Raw genomic sequence first — 20,245 nt, 5'->3', positions numbered from 1 at the left:
AACGAAACATCACTCCACAATTCAGCTGACAGTGTAATTTGTCACTGTTATTTATATTTGTCACTTATATCAACAGCACTTCTAATACAGTTAAGGAATGGAACATTCCACTGTGTACAACTTATTAGTATCACTCCTCAGCTAAACTAAAACATGTTTGTTGTTTTCAAAGGGTGCGTGCATGATAGCATAATATATTTTAATATATAGGCTACCTCTTCTTATATTTGCACGAATAGCTAATGTCGAATAGCTTATGGACAAATGCAGCTGGTCAATTATCCTCGATACTTAATACATTAAGTCAGAAATCTGGGCGCTTCTTTTTACCGTTATTGTATTATCTTTAAACACTTGGCAAAAGCGGTGAAATGCACTGTGGGAGCTCAAACCATTACTCGAGTTCAGTACACCGTAGCTTGGATATCCTCTGAAAATCCGTCTAAATACATATTTAAAAGGCAGCAATCAAATCGCTTGTAAAAAAAGGAAAGGAGTTTAATATTCATGAATTATATTTTTGCGCCAATGTCGGACTTGCGATGTGGATGAAATTCAGAAATTTGTTTACCTCTGGCTGAAAAATACAAACGAGACGTGAATACAAACGTTATATATTTTGAATTGCACATTTTACGTTTCCAAGAAAGTACTACCTCCATCGTTCGACAGATGGTATAATATAAATTAAACAATGACTTGAGGTCAAATCCGAAGTTGTTTTTATCATTCTTGGTCGAATTAAAGTGACATTTTTAAGGGTGTTATTGGTGACCGTCATCAACGTGTCCATTTGGTAGTTAAGCACATATGTGCTACTGCATGCACATTGCCATAGCGTATCGCATATGTTTATAAATATAAGTATTCCACTGTGTAGCGTACGAAGAATTACCGGACCTTGTGTTTATGATGTTAGCATTCAAGATGTAGATGTTGTTTCATTGAATTTTGGAGGACTGAAGTTTTTCCAAGTAAGGTAGTGCTAGTGCAACTAAAAAGACTAAGCCTTGGCTGATATGAGTTTACTACTGACTTCTGCAACTAGTGAGTGGCAGCACTGATACTAACCCCACTTACCAGAGCCCCAGAATATATATGAGTAGTTGAAAATTAATTGAGGATATTAACCAAGGTAATGTCTTGGTATGTAGGCTATATATAGTACTAAGTAGGTTTACCCCTGTTGATTTCATCTGGTGTACCTATAAACGTTGGTCCACCTGCTAATTCTGGATCAAGTTTCTGTAGGCTACAGATAGATCGAGTCAGTGACAAATCAATATTGGTTCCTTTCTTTGTGGAAGAGCAGGGTCCTTATTTTCGTAGGTGAAACTATAGTTTATGAAAAGCTCTTGTACCATAACTATCGTTGTTTTTTGTTTTCCAACACTCTAGGCCAATGATAAGCTGCACTGAAATTTCGTACAGTGTTCGATACTCATTATAGAAGGATTTTGTTTTTTGTGTGAATTCATATTGCAGTTAAATGTTTTTTGTTTTGATTGTGCATGTGCCTACGTCACTTTGCAATGAAGTTCTGCACTTTGTACTGCTTAACATTTCGTCATTTCCAGAGAGAAAATTTTGTTGTAAGTAACACTGTAATGTGTTATTTAATATATGCTTGTTGAAGTTAATCTCTACCTTTTGCTCCTAAAAGCAATGTAAAGTAATTCGTCGTGGGACTGTATTTATATTATCCAACGAACCTATCGACAAAAATGCGAAATGTAAAATAAAAACCCAACCAAAAATATCTTTATTGTCATACATCATGTGGCAATTCACTTTGACGCATATTGATACAGTTCCACGTTGTTGTTTGTGGTAGTCTAGCTCAAATCCAATCAAGTCAAAGCTCAAGTCAAATTAATCTCCCACTCCTTACCATTTCGCATATGTTACACTTTCCAATTTTTTCTTGTCAAGACAGACATTCATACCATAGAAATGAAATTACTTCATTGAAGATTTTTGTCGCTACAAATTTTGTGTTTTCTTCACATTAGGTACATTATTGATGGAGCTCCTTTCCTCAATTTTAGGATCATTGTTATCTTTATTTGAGCTTTTTCAATTTGAAAAAGTAGACATTTTGGTTGCAATTTCTGCTTGGTCATGGTCTTTGCCATCATAATTTTCTATTAACTTCTGATAGCTGTTATTTCATTGCAGCTAATTACAGTGAAATTCTACACTACAATATGTGCCTCCGTCCTAACAGAAATTATGATGCATTGGTTCCAGTGATTCATCGTTTGTCAGTGTTTGTCAAATATTGCCAATCATACCAAATGTCCATAGGAACTATTAATATTTAGAGCTGCTTGAAGACAGACATAGTTTAGTTTAGTTTGGTAGGAAAAGTGGACCAGGAGGGACACTCAAGTCCCCATCAAGGACACTAAAGGCGAGAAAAAATGAAGACACAAACACTCAGACCTGATTACAATGCTTCAAGTACTTGTCCAAAGCATTCTTAAACCCATTCACACTACTTACAAGTACAGCTATCTAAGGCAAACCTTTACACTTATTCGTAACCCCATTACAATAAAAGCTATGCCGAATGTTAACCCTCCTTTCTGACTTTTGGGGTTCAACACAATGTTCTCAGAAGTACAACTTCTGTTAGCAAACATGAAAAAGTGAAGGATAAATTTTCAAAACCATACACATGTAATCACGAACACCTGAATTAAGTCACCACGTAACCTCCTAAGCTCCAGTGTGGTGAGATTCAACAATTTTAACCGCTTATAATAAGTAGCCCTCCTCTGGACTTTTCGAGTCTTTACTTTTCTTTAGCAAAACATGGGTTCCAAGCCTGGACAGCATACTCCAGATGAGGCCTACCCAACTGCTTATAAAGTCTTGCTACTATGTCTTCTTTCAAAAAAAACTGAAGTTCCTCTTCTTCATACCCAAACTCTATTACCTCGTTTAGCAGCTTCAAGGCAATGTTTAGAGGTTGAGGAGATTTGCAGTAGCACATACTTATCCATCTCCATGCAATTTCCACAACAAGCAGATACCTACCGTGTGTGTGTGCGCGCGCGTGTGCGCGTGTGGGGGTGGGGTTGTTACTATCACAATACTTTGACTCCACCTCCAAGGAATGTGGAGTGCTATGTTACTAGGATAAGGCTAAGCACATGCACGGAAATTAATTCGTAATGGTAACCGCACCCCACTCCTTGAATTGCATGATCTAGTTTTCATAATAGGTGTGATGCAGTCTACCAAGCACATCACCCCAGCCTCCTCCCTGTCCCACCCCGCCCCCAACATACACCATCGTAGTCAGGGACGCAGCTAAGGCCTGATGATTTGGGGCATGAAATTCCAACAGGATGGGTTTTGAAGCCAGAAAATTTCGACTGCTGCCTTCCCCCCCCCCAAAAAAAAAAAAAAAAAAAAAACAACGACATAGTGAATAACCAAAAATCACAATTCTTATTCCAGGCGCGCTTAATGTTATTTCCTTTCTATGGGTTGGGGTGGGGGCGGGGTTATTTATCACTGACATAAAAAAAATGTTCAACGATAATTTGTCAATTCAACATTTATGCAGAAAATTTTTCGTTTGCTCAGATGGAATGGAGGGAACAATTGAATATTTTGCAGAAAATGTCCAATTGTCGAGATATGATAAGTTGTCAATTAAACATATTGCAGTAAAATGTCCAATTGACGAAATATGATAAATTGTCAGTTCAACATTTTGCAGAAAATTGTTCAATTGCTCACTTAAAAGAAATGAGCAATCCAACACTTTTTCTGAGTTTTGATAAATTCTATCTTGTTATCTAAACAATTTACTGAAAAATGTCAACTTATGGGTCAAAGTTTTTCTTATGTTGATTGCACTTTTAAGCTTCCGTAGACTAGCATCGCGTGTTTTAATTGTGTAACAGAGATACAATACATATCCTGAACTTACTTGAAGCAAGCGAACACTGTCAACCCACCCAATAGTAAAATTAGTATATGAATACACCGAATTGAAGCTAGCGTACCTTGAAAATTTGAATATTAGTTCTATTAAACATGTAGTTTAGAATATTTAAAATCATACGAAGTTTTGTATGGTGAGGTATAAGGATTGCGAGATACAATTTTTCAAAGTGGCAAGGAAAACGTGAAAATATGACTGATTAATTAAAGGTAAATTTTAGGTCATTCACAATCACAGGAATATAGTGCGAATACAGAGTGCGACAGTCTGAAATTCCGACTGTCGCACCCCCCCCCCCCCCCCCGCTCTATAACGACGTCCCTGATCGTAGTACTTCCGCGTATCACTACCAACCGTGGAAACGTGTTGAATGTAGAACTGGATATGATGCTATCTTTGTTAGAATTTGTATGAAGGTTGTCTAGCACCGCTTGCAAACTTTGTTGCCGTGTGAACTGAATTTTGGTGAGCCGTTTTCTTAGCAAACTAAAATTTGACGGATGTTTTCATTTGTGGTATGGGATTATCTAAGCGTGGGCCAATATAAACCTTGTATATCTTCTTGACCCGATCGAAGTATGATCACCGGCTTCTGCATTGTTGGATTCCAGCGAATACATAGTGTTAAATGTAGAGCTGTATATATGATGCTAACTTATTTCAAAGATGGCTGTCCAGCATCTCTCGCGAACGTCGAAGCCATGTGAAATGAACTATCGTTTTTAAGCAGACTGTGATATTTGAAAGATGTTTCTATGTGTGGAATGAGATTATCTTATTGTTTGTGAACCTTTGATGTTTTCTCCGATTTCGATTTCATGACCGGTCTCTACGCAGTGGCGTAGCTACGGGGGGGCCTGGGGGGGGGCCGAGGCCCCCCATGAAATCGGCTGGCCCCCCACTGGCCCCCCCACTGGCCCCCCCACTGGGAATGGGGTAAAAAAAAAACACTCATCAGTGCGATTCGCTAATATTTTTTGTTCAATAATTTGGGAAATAGAGTTACACAATTTTCTCGTCTGCATCTGGCAGAATAAGAATAATACAATATCTGTAGTAATCATGAGAATGGTCACAAAATGGCATGGCAATGGTCGATGCGACGATTGCGACCATACACCACGAACCTTGTTGTGCTGCGTGATAGCGATATCTGCTGAAAATATGTTCAGTGCTTCCACCTAGCGCAACAATCTATCAAAAGATTGGCTCCGTTTGTACTGAGCCGAGGTATCAGGTATTTATGGGCGGCGATCATGGGGGGGACGGGGGGGGACATGTCCCCCCAATATTTTAGGTGGGGGATATAGTATCTTATATCCCCCCCCAATATTTGGTGGCATAGTTTTTTTTAAGCATATGTTTTGTATTTTTTATGATATCGCTAGTAATTTCAAAATAGAAAATGCTTAGATGCAACTTACAAGGCCTGGGAAGTGCCATTTCCAGCGATCTGGGAGACATTTTCGGCCAAAATTTTCATTTGCGCTTCGCGCCAACTTATGGTGGCGCTACGCTTAGAAAGTCTGGGTACAAGCTTTGCCCCTCCCTTGGCAAATTCCTCGCAAAGCGCCTGTCTAACCGTGTCACAATTTGTTACTATATATGACCGAAAGTAGTTTTTACTTTGTTTTCTCGAAATGAATAGCTAGACGGACCGCATCCGTAATGAAATTTGGTTTGCATCTTGTGTATGAGTGTAAATACGTACAATCATACATAGGATCCACATCGATATGGGTTCACTGGGTTTCCATTTGGCCTGTTTCCTACAAGATTTCTAACCGCAGGTGCGTAGCCAAGGGAGGGGAGGGGGTGAAGGGGTGGAGACCGCCCTCCCCCTCGAGCATATTTTTTGGGTATTTTCTATGATATCGAAGTTTTATAGTAGCCGTTATAAGAGGTTTTAATATTTGTACACCAATAATTTAACTGTGTCTGAAATTTCGAAAATTCCTTGACCAACATTCTTCATCATAGTATACTTCCCTCTATACTCGTACAATTTTGACCGGTCTGTTAGTGGTTAAGGGGGGTTTACTATATTGGTTGCCCACAGTGTTCGATTTTTCCGGTATCGCATCGCAAAATGCGATCCAAAACGACAAACTTGCGAGACGTTTCCAAATCAGCATCGCACATTGTGCCGATTTGTGCGATACAAATTCCTAGTCAGATTTGGGAGCAAACACTCAAACCTTAACTTACGAACTGTCGATCACAATGTAGAAGTTATAATTTATTGAGTTTATACTCAATGTACAACTTATTCACTTGACCGTATAGCGAAAAAAAAAACCTGAAAAAATAATATCCTACCATAGTTAAGTGTAAAGCAAATAGCCTAACCACCTCGGCGGTTACGGATCTCACGTAACTAAAAGGTTCCCTGGCAACGTGCCAAAAAAATTGTTAACAAACAGGTGTTACACAGGGGATGAGCTCACAGTTGTTGGGAAGGTACCTGGGCAAATTCGCAGCACATGTACCGTGGTACAGTAGTTGGGTATAGGGTTAAACACTGCAGTTAAAAAAATTTACGCATAGTGCACGCTATTCATTGTTAGGCAGTCTAGAAACGGGGCTTTGCTGAACGTTGTTTGTTTCATAATATCGGAAGTTTTGTAAGTTGCACTTTTTAAAGATTGAAAGACAGATTAAATCTCTTTTCATTTTATAACATAATATAGCTACTTTAACTTGTCATTTTAAAATTTTCATCAGTTTCGTGACAATTTAAATAAAAAAGTTGTCAGTATTTTGCATCCTCAACTGCGATTTTTTTCAGCGCCAGACATCGCAAAAAATGACAACAATTTTCGGGGCTTCCGCCCCCAGGATCCCCACGAGGGGTTCTACCCCATGACCCCACCATAGCCCTAAGACGGGCCCCTGTACACCACGCCTTTATGCTCGCACGTTACGCGTGCTAGGGAGGCGAACACCGGCGGGAAAGCGGCAGTGTGTTCTCGGGAAATTGAACAAGGTTTTCCAACACTGCTGAACTGTGCAGTTACTGTATGCATCATGTTCAAGGTTTTCACGGAGGCCTTTGAGGAAATGAATGGTTAGTACAGTGTATATATGCTGCACTAATGCTGTGTGTAGGCCAAGGTTCACGAAGGTCATTGGTTATATTCGCGCGCCGTAGACGTGTTTTTAGATGTTACGGAGAGTCAGGTTTCCATGGATATTAATCGAAAATGAATCTGAGTTTAACTGACGCTAAAGAAATGGATCGTCTTGGGCAGATTAACAAGTCATTGCAAGTATAAATAAGTACAGGTAGCTCTGCTGTTAAAAAGAAAAGTTCAATATCGGTTTGCTGTTATCGGCAATTAGGCAAAATTTTACCGATACCGATATGCTGCCGATATTGCAAATATCGGCCGATACCGATAGTGAAAACGATTATCGTAGCAACACTAGTATAAATAATAATAATAATAAACAAACATTTTCTAGTTAATACATTGATCGCCAACATTTGGTCCGTTTTGTGGTAATTTCAAAACTGCTATTCAATGTTGGGGAACTGCTATGCAACAAAAATATTGTATAGCAATTGTCGAAATTTGTTGCTATGCAATTTTTTGGCCATAAGTCGAACACTGGTTGTCCATAGATGAAATTTAGTGCAACATTATGGGTATGTTTTGAAGTGAATTTATTATTCAAATTCTGAACAAATAATGGGCTTAAAACCTTGAAAAGTGGGGCTGACGGGTATTGTGGGGCGTTACGTAGAATTACCTACAAATGCAATGAGGTCGAACATGATGTGTGACTGGTGACAATCTTGACAAAAGGTTATGAATGAAAAAAAAAACTATTAGGAAAAACTTGGTTCTCAGGCAAAAGTGTACATCTGGTTGGTCATTTTCAAGCCCGAGAAGTGCCATTTCCGGTCATCTGGGGGGCTATCAAAACCAGAAATTTTCTTGTACGCTGCGCGCCAACCAATGGTGGCGCTCCGCTTTGACAGTAATTCGCCTGCATCCAAGCAGATGTCCCCCCCCCCAATATTTGAAACAGATCGCCGCCCCCTGCAGGTATTCATATATTGCCTCGAGTCAAATGAATATATGTCATTTAATATTCCACAAAACAACTTTTTTATGGCAACGAAACTGTCGAAACAGGATTTTCCACTACTGGTAGAGATATAAAATATTGGGAATTCTGAAATTCCTGCAAATGATGCCAAATTCCCTCAAGTTAAAAGTCTGGTTGAGTTGGCAAGGCCAGTCAGCATGAAAGAGAAAAAACTTTTTTTGCATTTCTGTCACCAAAGTTGCACATCTTTTTGGTTGCTATTTTGCCTCACAGGTGCCATCTCCTGCGATCTGGGGGGGTGCTGAAATCTCAAATTTTCTCTGTACGCTCCGCGCCAATCATGGTGGCGCTCCGCTTAGATAGTAACCTCCGGCCCCCCCACTAGAAAGAACAGCCCCCCCATGGCCCCCCCCCACTCAAAAAATCCTAGCTACGCCACTGCCTCTACGGCTTTAGCAGCCGTGGCCTAAAATTTACCTGTAATTTAGCGGCTTTCTTGTACGTCATTCTGTTCGAATTTATTGCTCTTCAAATCCAAAATTTGTGACGTCAACAAAGCTTAATATATTCCGGTGACCCCTGGGTCAGCTTTCCAACTGATTAACCGATCGTCTCCTTCATGCGCGTATTGTCACTTTTCTTCGTTTCTAACAAAAGAGCTATAGTTCCTGTGTTATGTATATACATGCACATCTGTTATGATTTTGACGAGTGTTGAATAGGTAAACTTAGTGTAAACGTAGAACCGCTGTATTCATTCATTTTACACTGTTGAAATGCTTGAGTATCTGTGTATAGGTACAACAACTGATATACGTGTACTTCTGTTGAGTTGGAATTCCCCATGACGTGTCTGGAATTACCCAGTGCTATATATAACGAGCGTGGCGCCCTATGACTCAAAACGTTAGTACATAGCGTACTATGATAACTAGGAGTTACAATTCATCGAATCCAGTTTATATTTGGTTTAATCAATACAAAATCAACCAACGTTATACCAACTGAGTTGTTGACAACTCGATGAGTCCATATGTAAGTATAACAAAGTCTACGCTATGCTCTGCTTCATTGTAATTTATTGATTCGATATTCTGAACGGTCTTAGTAACTCGTGAAGATACTACTGCTGCTCCGACATCTTTGTTTTTAACTAAGACATCAGTCGTTTTAGGTTCATTTTCATTTTTTTATTTAATTTTTAAGTGATTGTGACAGAAAATCCCCGACAACGTTCATTTATAAACATGTGTTTTCAAATTCTTGTGGATTAAAAGGTAGCACTATTTTTCGGTAGCACTTACTTTGATCGGTCCAATCATCAAGGAAACTTAGTTATATTTAATGTGTAACTGGCCAAATATACCTTCCAATGATATGATTTAGACAATGTTACTTGATATAAAGCATGCTTTGATCATAAATATGTTGTTGTCTACCTTTCAAAGGGAAGAGGACACATCCTTCATATAAATAAACGAGCACGTAGCATGGTCTATTTAAGATTGGCAACATAGCCACCAGTCTGATTTAAGATTGGCAACATAGCCACCATTTTGTTGACAGTCTGAGGGAGAAAAGTATTTTCTTTTTTCAGCATTTTCCTTGCTTTTTATTGTATCATGTGTTAACTTAAACTATTGGTTAACACTTTACTTTGCCAAATGCCAACTATTTCTTCTTATGTCTTCTGGTTTGTGGCTCAAGTCTAAGATTAATTACCTTCTGCCTTAGGTTCCAAGTAAGCGTGGGTAGTCATACGGTAAACGTATGGCGGGAAAACAACGCATCTTCTGCACAGTTAACAACTGTTCACAGTACACACAGCCAGGTCTAGACAAATAACATGGCCTCTGTTTTGTATGTAAACTATCACGTCGTTGATCCAGGGTAACGAAATATGATATAAAGCGTTTCAGAGCTTATATATAGTTGGTGCAGTTGACGTACCTACATGTTTACTCGAAATGGAAAGGAAAGGTGTGTACAGTATTGAAACCGTTTCATAACATGCGACTGTGCTGTGTGTTACTATTTGATCATTGTAATCTTAGTTCAAGTGATATCTAATAAAACAAATTATCATTTTAGGTTAAATGATCTTTCGATATGCATTCCAACATTAATTATGTGGTGATCACTTACCGATATAAGCGAATTGTTGCGAAAGACAGCACATTGCTAAAGTGGTTTTCGGCAAAACTGACCGAGCACACTGAACACCAATCCTATATCTTAATTTATTTATAGTTCTTAAGTATAACCCTCCAACTCGAATGTTGACCTTCAATGATGTAATGGAGATGTTCTTTTATGGAGTAACTTTAATTTAGAAGGATTTGACTCTGAAATCAGCTCCGAAACGTCATTGCGGTTTGAGAATTACAAACATGTTTTGCCGAAGCACGAGTATACTGGCATGTTTTGTTTTCACTGAAATTACAACAGAATGCAAGTCTCACAGGAAGAGTATTGTTTAACAATATAATTCTTCTATTTCAAGTAAAGAACCCAATAAAGACGTCGAGCTTGTTCTTCATCTTGACCAATACTTTACCATGGCGTGGCTACAACCTTATCTGAATAGATTCAAATATGTATATATCCCCTCTATGCAAGTATGCATGGGCGGCGATCATAGGGGAGGGGGCGGGGGGACGTGTTCCCCAATATTTTAGGTGTGGGGATATAGTATCTAATATCCCCTCAATATTTGGTGGCATAGTTTTAGTTTGGTGGCTATGCATAGAATATAATGCGTGAGATTATTTATCCAAATCATACTTGGCGGTGGCTAAAACTTCATCCAATACATGCTGCATCAGATAAATGACACTTCGTGGTCGTTTCTTTGACCTGTGACCGTATAGCAAGTTGTCACTCATGATTATTATCATAATGTATGTACATCTCTTGTGTATGGGCAGGGAGGTGTTATGGAACATGGTGTGATTGTAATTACGTACAATCATATATATGATCCACATCAATATGTGTTCACTGGGTTTCCATTTGGCATGTTTCCTACAAGATGTCTAACCGCAGGCGCGTAACCAGTGGCGGACTGGCCACACGAACATTTGGGCAATGCCCGGTGGGCCGGTGGCCTGGTGGACCGGTGGGCTGGGGAGCTTGGTAAACATTACAGCCCATTTTCACAGTAGTTAATAGAATACAGACGGGCTGTGTAGATTGTTTTTAACTATGGGAATCAGCTCATGAAATCACTGTGCAAGTTAGTCTGTTAGTTCGTAACAAAAGAACTTACTATTTGCAATCTGTCCGTGTAGGATTTTCCATTTTTTCCAAAGAATTTTGTCACAAAATGCTTGAAAACTAAATAAAATCTAGTCTAAAACATATATTGTTGTCTATATGTTGACGTTTTTAACTTTCCTCAGTTTAATCATGTGCTTCTGGAAATGTATTTTTGGGTCATTTTAACATGATTATTGTTACCTACAAACTTTGCATCTAGGCTTTCCTCAACTTCAACTTCAAAATCCGGGGACACCCCGTCCCCTTAGACCCCTCCCCCAGGACGGTGATCACTATGTAAGTAGCATAACAATTATAATGACCCGGTCTAGGTGGAAAATGCCTGGGCCGGTTTTAAACTCAGTCCGCCCCTGCGCGTAACCAGGGGGGGGGGGAAGCGAGGTGAAGGGGCGAACCGTTGCGCACATATATATTTCGCTAGTAACTTCCAAAAAGAAAATAGATTCAACTTACAAGGCCTAGGTAGTGCAATTTCCAGCGATCTTAGAGGCATTTCCGCGCCAACTTAGACTGTTTGCCTAAAATGTTCGCCCTCCATTGGTAATCTCCTCGCTTTGCGCCTGTCTAACCGTGTCACAATTTGTTACTCAATATCACCAAAAAAAAGGTCACAGACTTACACCGAAAGTAGTTTATATGTCGATATATACATATATATATAAATATATATATATATATATATATATATATATATATATCGACAAGAAAAAAAATTATACTTTCTTTTCCAACTTTATTAATTAGAACGTTAAATAGGTTACAAAATATTTCGAGCGTTAACACGGCCCTTCTTCAGTTGTACAAATGAAACTAGACCTAATTGGTATTTAGCTTAGCATGAATGCTCATAAAAGAGATCCTCATAGTTGTGTGTGCTGAGGCGTTAGATAGTTTTTAGTTCCCGGTTGCTTCTTTCATGAGCGGTTTTGAAGAAGCCGTAGAGTATGACAAATTTGAGGTCAGATAAGTTGTGATTGGGGAGATTAAAATGTTCGGCAACAGGGAAACCTGGGTTATTTTTGCGGATACTTATAGTTTGTGATTATTGAAGCGGAGTCTGAACTTTGTGCTGGTTTCGCCAATATAGGTGACCTGGGGGCACTTGCAAACGCCTACAGTGAAATTACGAACTACCTTAACGGTTTCGAACCTCTGGACATACAATCAGCATCAATGGCCTAGTTGGTTAGGGTGTCCGAGTACAAAGCGGAAGGCCCGGGTTCGAGTCCCCGTGAAGGCTGAAAGTTTTTTCACTGTTCTGGAATTTCCTTCTCATTACGTTTTCATTTATATATATTTATATGTATATATGTGTATGTATATGTATATATATATATATATATATATATATATATATATATATTAATATATATCACAAAGCCCGCGAAACAATTTGGGGATGAAAGTTGCTACAATCCTAAACCTTAGCAAATGTCCCCCACCCCCTAATATTTAAAACAAATCCCCGCCCCTTCAAATGCGAACAGTGATATAAGCATGCTTTGTACAGTGAATGGTATTTCGAAGTCCAATAATACGAAATATTCTAATTTAAACTGACATACAGGACCCCATATACGTTAGGATCCTGTTGTTGTGATGGCAGTCAAGAACATATGGTTACGTAAAATTTTAAGTATATGAACATATTGCATGATTTGTATCGTTTGGTGAGGTTCTGTCTGGTGAGTCTCGCTTTCTAGGTTGCGTCAAAGCAACATGGGACGTGGTTACAGGTTACAAAGTATACAGGGTATACAGTGTCTTCTGACAAAGCAAACGTGTATATATGGATCGCCAAGAACAAGGGCTGGGTAGCTAAGTTTGTAGAGCGCTGGGTGTGTTATTCAGATGTTATAGCCTCTTATCTCGTTCCAGTCATAAATGTGGTTGTTCTTTTACTTAAGAAATAAATAAGTTAAATGTATTTGGCGCGTTGTACGAATGGTTACTCTGACAGCATGAAAGAAGCCGCTCAATTTTCTCTTTAGATTGCATACTCTTCGGTTGCGTATAGTCCTAGAAATAGCTTGGAAAACATACGTTTATGTAATATATGAACATGAAATGAAGGTCCTTAAATACTGCAAGACTGCTCATATTGTCCCTTGAAATTTATACCTTGAAAATTTCAATCAACGCATTACATACACAGAAACCTTGATTACCTCCCTGTACAAATAGAAAGGAGAATACGAAAGCAAAACACTTACGTATATTCATAAGTCTTAGTGTGAAAGTGACAACAATATTAAACAAAGATTATAGTGAACAGAACATTTGGCTGCAGTCCAAATTTCAGTTGAATCGATCACCAACTTCCTTACTCGCTTTGAAATAATTTGCCATTTAGCGGTTCAAACAGACAATGAAAAGTGAAAAAGCAGAGCCTGATATAGTTATTAACTGAGCGCTACTCCATAAAGAACAATGAACACAGTTTTGTACATACTGCACTTACGGTTTCGTTTCTTGGCAAGACATCCTATTAATAATATAACTATCATGTAAATACTTCAATCTATCAGTTTACACAAAACCTTGATTTCATAAAGTGTTTTATGTCCATTCATAATCTCAAATGTAGATACTTGAATCATCGACTAAGATATTGCAACACCAGGACGATATTTTATAACCATTTTATAACCAAAATGAATATGCGTACTCCAAATAAGTAGCTAAAAAGACTGCAATCGAGTTGGTGTTACTTTGATTCCGTATTGTTCGGCAAGTTAGCGAGGTATTGAAGCATATCCGTGGTCGCTGCTTTCAAAACACTCGTTGTAGGTATTTTGTTCGGTAGTTGGTGAATCAGCTTTATGAAGTTGTGTCCAGAATCGACTTTGAAGAGATTATCAACAGAAGAAAAGGATTGCGTATGATAAGATATAATATTTCATACTGTGTTCGTTAAAGAATGCAACTACCTTAAAGGACCATCGAAGTGCGTGACCATAGCATATGTCAACAAACTGAAATACATTTAAATACGCTATGAGACTAATTTGTCTTAACTGCATACATTTCTTAACAAAGAAGTGTAGGAGTAAACAAAGAAGATGAATATTGCAACGTAAGCGATGTTATAAGCCGAAAGTATGGTAGTGATAATTGCTCTAAAGAGAGAAGAACCTCACAGAAAATGTAAATTAAAGAAAATGAACACTAATATGGTGTTTATTGATGGCAGTTTGAGACATATTATCAAACAGGATCTGTTTTGCTTATGGACAAACATGTTCACTACTTCTCTCTGTATTTCTAAGTTATTTGATGGAAATAAGTGATATGCAAACTGATACTGTGATCTTACCTACGTGCGCACCGTTGCTGCAGCGATGCTGAAAGAAATCAAATTAGTTTCATATTATTCACGTTTTCCCCAAATTTGAGTAAATTTTATTACCACCGAAGTGCAACAACTCAAACGACATATTATAGTATACAAAGCAAGACCATAGTAGAAATACATCTATAGTTCTTCCCCAGCGATCCGGTCTATTGTATTAGTTTTGGGCATTTTACATTGAAACTATTTCTCTGATCTGTAACACCAATAACAATATGATTATGCATTCATATATCAAATTCGCAGTGTACCATGAAGCAAACTGTATTATTTTGTTGTAATTTCCTTTAAAGCTTTCATGTTAGCACTTTCGGCGTAACTGACTATTGACTAATCCATGTATTGGTCATCAATGTAGCAACGGTGTTTAGCTGTGTAGCTCTAGTCTACACGCTAGTAAGCTAAATATGCTATTTATAGTGATCAGATCTAAACAAAGAATGTGAATAGAAAAATTTAAAATAATAATAAATTTAAAGTAATATAAATGATCAAAATATATAAAATGGTAATGTGTTAGTCATTTTCTCCTTCATTTATCTCTTGGTCGGGTTCAGAGGTTCGTCCGAACCCTAACACCCAGTTCCCTTGCCTCTGTACGTTTATGAGTCAACACTGCTGTTCACAGACGGACACAATCCGTAATGGTTGAAAGATTTAAAGAATATATGTTCCGTATATATAATTAAGTTATTATAGTCTTATGTCGTACGTTTCACATTCAAAAATTGGCAACGGCTTAAGCATTTAGATATTTCCCCCTACTCGAAACATTTTAGTTGCATATTTTAAGTAAATGATGTTAAGTCTTTCTCATTGCATGTAACTCACTGTATTGTAACTTCTGTATATAGAAAATTGTTATTAATGACGTTCCCAACATGTTCGTGTAAACTTTCACAGAAGTTACAAATAACTCGTTTGTCATAATGTTAACGTACACAGCGTATCTATGGTGTATAATATTAGCTTTCACATCTCTGTATGATGTTATGATTTTCTAGACTCCCTAAACAAGTAATACTCACATATTATCTTCATGTTACGGAGAAACAGTAAAACGACTAATATGCCAAGAAGAATAGCGATAATGACCAGTGCAGTAGTTATCCTAGTTGAATTCGTCAAGTTAGTTCCTGCGAATGAGTATTTCGATATGTCTATAAATATTCTTTAATGTTTTATCAATTGAAATTTCCGAATATCTTTCCTTAATTTCGAACAAACTGAAATATATTTGTGATGTTCCTATTTAATAGTGCAAGTGTAAGAAATATAGCAACACTTTCAAACATGCTGGCTTCAAGTATTTAAAAACAGCATTTGTGTTAATACAATATATTTAATAGTGAGTGTAAGAAATATAGCAACACTTTCAAACATGTTAGCTTCAAGTATTTAAAACAGCATTTGTGTTAATACAATAAATAGGTGTCATGAAACGGATGAAATTTCAATCGCTTCTAATACTTATCTTGCACTCTGATATATTGTTCCAAATGTACAATGCTGTAATAAATTTCGTCTCGATTTTGAAACTTCAAACATAGGTCTCAACATGTATTTTTTTCTATATATAGATGGGATCAGTTCATTGCGGTGAATGAATGTATTTAAAACTGTTCGTCTACAGTCAGCCATCGTTTTTTGTTTTGTTTTTTTGTTTGATCGTCTTTAAGATATACCCCGTACATGTTTCAATATTGTAATTATTAAGTTGTAGAAATTGTATCAGTTGAAATGATTTGTAAAACTGCGTTTACTTTTAAGGACGAGATTGTATACATATATAGTTGCATTTGTATATGGAAAATGTGCGCGATATGTGCGTCTAATAATATTGCTGCCCTAACAAGAAATACTAAAAATTTCAATAGGAATTTTTGGGGTTATAATTTTCCGCTTCTTTGAAAGATTATTTTATTCCAAAGCAGAAAATGTTGGGTTCTACTAATTGAGAGTAATGGTAAATTTGTCATCTGCAAGTTTCGCCTATTGTTTTGATTCCAACTTTAACTAGCAAATAACAATCTATTTTGTATTTTCAAATTCAACTAAGTAGTATGTATGTATGTATGTACGTGTGTATGTATGTATGTGTGTATGTATGTATGTATGTATTTTGGATCCTCCTGCAAGCAAGAACTCGCGAAGAAATTTCACTGGCTTATCAAAGCCGCAAGCTGACCGAAATAAGTCTCTTAGATTCATATTTAACGTCTATGATTATGAATTGTCAATTGTCGACAACTCTGTAACTGGACGACATACATAAATCTTGGAGGGACTCAAAGTGGGGACATTTATGATTGAAAGAAGTAATAAACTTACCGTGTTGGTTGCTTCCAACCAATATCGACAGGGAAGCTGTTTGCTTGGATATATAGGGACCCTCCACAGCACAATTCAAAATAAAATTAGAGCTGACATCGTGCACAGTATAATATGAAATTGCGACTGTTCCGTTATTAAAGGTTTCAGTGAATACTTCAGTCTTTGTTCCGTTGTTAACGTACCATGTAATTGAAATGGGTAAAACTGCGTCTAGAATTTTGCATTGAATAGTTTCATTCTTATTAGGCATTATCAGTAAAGAGTAGTCACCTGTCACGTTACCTCCATTCAATACGACAACTGGATTGACTGTTAAAATGTAAACAGAATAAATTGTCTGTACATTAAACTGAGTTTATTAAATATTATACTTTAAAACACAAAAGGCAAATTAAACACTCTCAGGACGTGTTGAAATTAATGCATGTATTCCCTCTAAAACCATGCATGAGACAAAAGTGAGTTATTTACCTTGTAATTTCAAAAAGAACTTCGTAACTGTCAGATTTTTACGGCGACAAGAGTACATCGCTTGGTTTTCTTCACTGCATGGCGTAGTAATCATCATAGAATGATTAAGCAAGCTACAACTATTAAGCTTAACCATCTCGTTTGTGGATACCACAAACATGTCCTTAGCTAATATTTTGTTTTCCCCGTCATCGTACCACGAAACTGTATCTTCCTTTGACGCTTTGCAAATTAAACAATTTGAAGAATTGCGTGAACATTTACAGTCGACAAAATTACTATTTGTAGAGCTGTCCTCACTGCTACAATTAAGGTCATCTCGCCTTTCTCCTGCAATATGAAAAATAAGAATATATAATAATTGTACAAGGAAACACATGGCTCTTATATCGGTGTTGAAATATAATAATTTATACATATCATAATAATTACCTTTCGCAAGAAGAACAAGCGTAATAAAAAGGAAAGAGAGAACTTGCACTGACGAGAACATCGTCCTTTGTCGATATGGGTGGCTCTTTACAGTCAGCATCATCATAGTTCAATTTGCAGGTGTCGAATAATTCTAAACAGTAATAAAAACAATATAAGTTTTGTATGCGGAATTATATTATGAAAGTGAAATCAGTATGCCTCTACGGCTATCTGTAATGGACTTCCAATTTGACATCACGGTTTTGTGTTAAAGGAACTAACAACAGATACTACTGCATTGTTTCTAAATCTAAAATGAATGTATGCCTGTTGCTTGTCTTGTTCTCCAAACAGTCTAGAGTTGCTACAGATGTTATGGGATTATAGCCCAGACAACATGGGGATATTTATTAATTGCTTAACAATGATGTTAATACATTTGCACAAATGATTGTATAATGAGGTTTCAATAGGTACTATGTATACCACCCAAGCTATATTGTATCACAAGAGAAAGGCAGAGTTGTATATATTTAACAATTCTTGGAATTATGATAAACAAGCACATGACTATTTTAAACGCATATCGTAATCATGCATGAAACAGACAATATAGGCAAATTGAAATAATGCATCTTTCGCCAAGGGATACCAACAAATAACTATAAAGCACAAGTACACAGATGATGGTATAATGATGTCACCTAATATGATCGATATGATTCGATTTACGACGTCTCGTAATGTCAACAGTAAAGGACACACAGAACATCTTTATAATAAATAATAATGTGGTTTGTTCCAAACAACTCCCCAACACATTTATACGAAATAATAGCCCTGTGCGGAAGGTCTCCTAGAATACTACTAATGCCTGATATCATACTTTGATTTTCTTATCATATTTTGAGGGAAATTTTAGACAGCGTGACACTTTAATTATCGTTCTGTGACGTTTACAAACTCTTTGTTTACATTTTTCTATAAACTAAAGTGTAATATATAATGCGAATCTATGATGTCATAAGTCTCCATGTCTCCATGTCTCCATGTTAAGTACAATCTTTGTCTTGGCCAGTGAAGAAGTTGTTCATATTATATAAACAAATAATAATGATTGGGTTTGCGCTTTGATGATACGACCTTCTAATAAGTGAGCAAATATCAATCACTCATCATGCATTTGCAAAATCAGAATTTAAGACCTATGATGTACAAGTCAAGTCATTGACTACGAACCAGCCTTGCAACCCTGTCTCATTTTCTCTTGACTTGACTTAAATCGAGTCGAAAATCACAAAACGACTTGACTTGAGTCACAAACGAAAGTATACTTTAGTTTTATGTTTAAGTAATTGAAGTAACTCTACTTACCAATCTTACTCAATTGTGGAAAGTCGTATTCAATTTGTGTTCCAAAGAAAAGTGAAAACGCACTAAAGCTATAGATTTACAGTTCCGTTGGAAACATTTGGGGAAGGTAACATAAACTAGTACTAACTAATGAACAGTATACGTCAGCCATTGTGAATATGAAAGTGAAGATACCACCTTATTCCAACAATTACATTTATATGGAACGCGAAAAGGACCACAACATATGATGATGTTAATGATGATCTAATTTTATACGATCATGTACTAAAAACTTACAATCATGTACTAGAAATACACGATCATGTACTAAAAATATAAGATCATGTACCAAACATATACGATCATGTACTAAAAGTATACGATCATATTCTAAACATACACAATCATGTACTACAAACGTACGATGTACATCAAAACAAATACAATCATGTAAAAATAATGTTATGTTCAAAAAAAGTGGCGTCTGCATACGCGTATGTATATTCATATGTGGCGTATGCATACGAGTATGAATATTCAGTGTAAACTCATTAAGAAACATTAGGGGCGGGGCTTCGGTATCAACTGTGATATTCCTAGGGACACTTATATATGGATATTCATACGCGTATTCAAACGACAATAATGGATATTCATACGCCACTTTTTTGTAACTTGCGCTTTTTCATTATCATGACAAGTTTTCAGTACATGATCGTATATATTTTGATGTACATCTTACGTTTTTAGTACATCATCGCATGTTTTGATGTACATCTTAGTTTTTTAGTACATCATCGTATATGTTTAGTACATGATCGTAAGTTTTTTAGTACATGAACGTATAAAATTAGATCATCAACATCATCATATGTTGTGGTCCTTTTCGCGTTCCATACATTTATTGCTGATTTGTGTGAGGGCCAACATCTGTTCTCTTGGAAGGAAATTACTTTAATATAAATTCAGTTAGTATTCTAACACTGCACACAATATAAATGAACATACTGTTATGCAGGCTA

At 37.0% G+C, this 20,245-nt stretch overlaps 2 protein-coding genes across 6 annotated transcripts in view; one reads left to right on the top strand and one right to left on the bottom strand.

Annotated features, from left to right (window-relative positions):
* LOC139977673 (uncharacterized) overlaps positions 1–20,245 on the top strand; it is a 127,547-nt gene that overhangs the window by 94,714 nt on the left and 12,588 nt on the right. For 2 of the 3 annotated variants that reach the window (XM_071987162.1, XM_071987159.1), the window contains exon 1: positions 8,490–9,052. The exons of the other annotated variant lie outside the window; for it this stretch is intronic. The gene's annotated coding sequence lies outside the window, so the exon portion shown is untranslated. Of the gene's footprint in view, positions 1–8,489; positions 9,053–20,245 lie in introns of those variants that run through there. 3 annotated transcript variants of the gene reach the window in all.
* LOC139977698 (uncharacterized) lies at positions 13,276–19,361 on the bottom strand. Of its 3 annotated transcripts, XM_071987212.1 has the most exons (7): positions 19,242–19,361; positions 17,886–18,018; positions 17,454–17,783; positions 16,980–17,291; positions 15,677–15,784; positions 14,613–14,640; positions 13,276–14,140 (listed from the first exon to the last, which is right to left on the bottom strand). In XM_071987212.1, the coding sequence occupies exons 2-7, from the start codon at positions 17,989–17,991 to the stop codon at positions 14,032–14,034; spliced, it is 993 nt and encodes a 330-aa protein (XP_071843313.1). In that variant the 5' UTR covers positions 17,992–18,018; positions 19,242–19,361; the 3' UTR covers positions 13,276–14,031. The 3 variants fall into 3 exon arrangements, with proteins under 3 accessions (XP_071843313.1, XP_071843312.1, XP_071843314.1); XM_071987211.1 differs by lacking the exon at positions 19,242–19,361 and having other exon boundaries at positions 17,886–18,837; XM_071987213.1 differs by lacking the exons at positions 15,677–15,784; positions 19,242–19,361 and having other exon boundaries at positions 17,886–18,844.

This window comes from Apostichopus japonicus, chromosome 12, assembly GCF_037975245.1.
Source record: "Apostichopus japonicus isolate 1M-3 chromosome 12, ASM3797524v1, whole genome shotgun sequence".
In the NCBI taxonomy this organism is placed as follows: domain Eukaryota; kingdom Metazoa; phylum Echinodermata; class Holothuroidea; order Aspidochirotida; family Stichopodidae; genus Apostichopus; species Apostichopus japonicus.
This window is presented reverse-complemented; position numbering and strand designations above follow the sequence as displayed.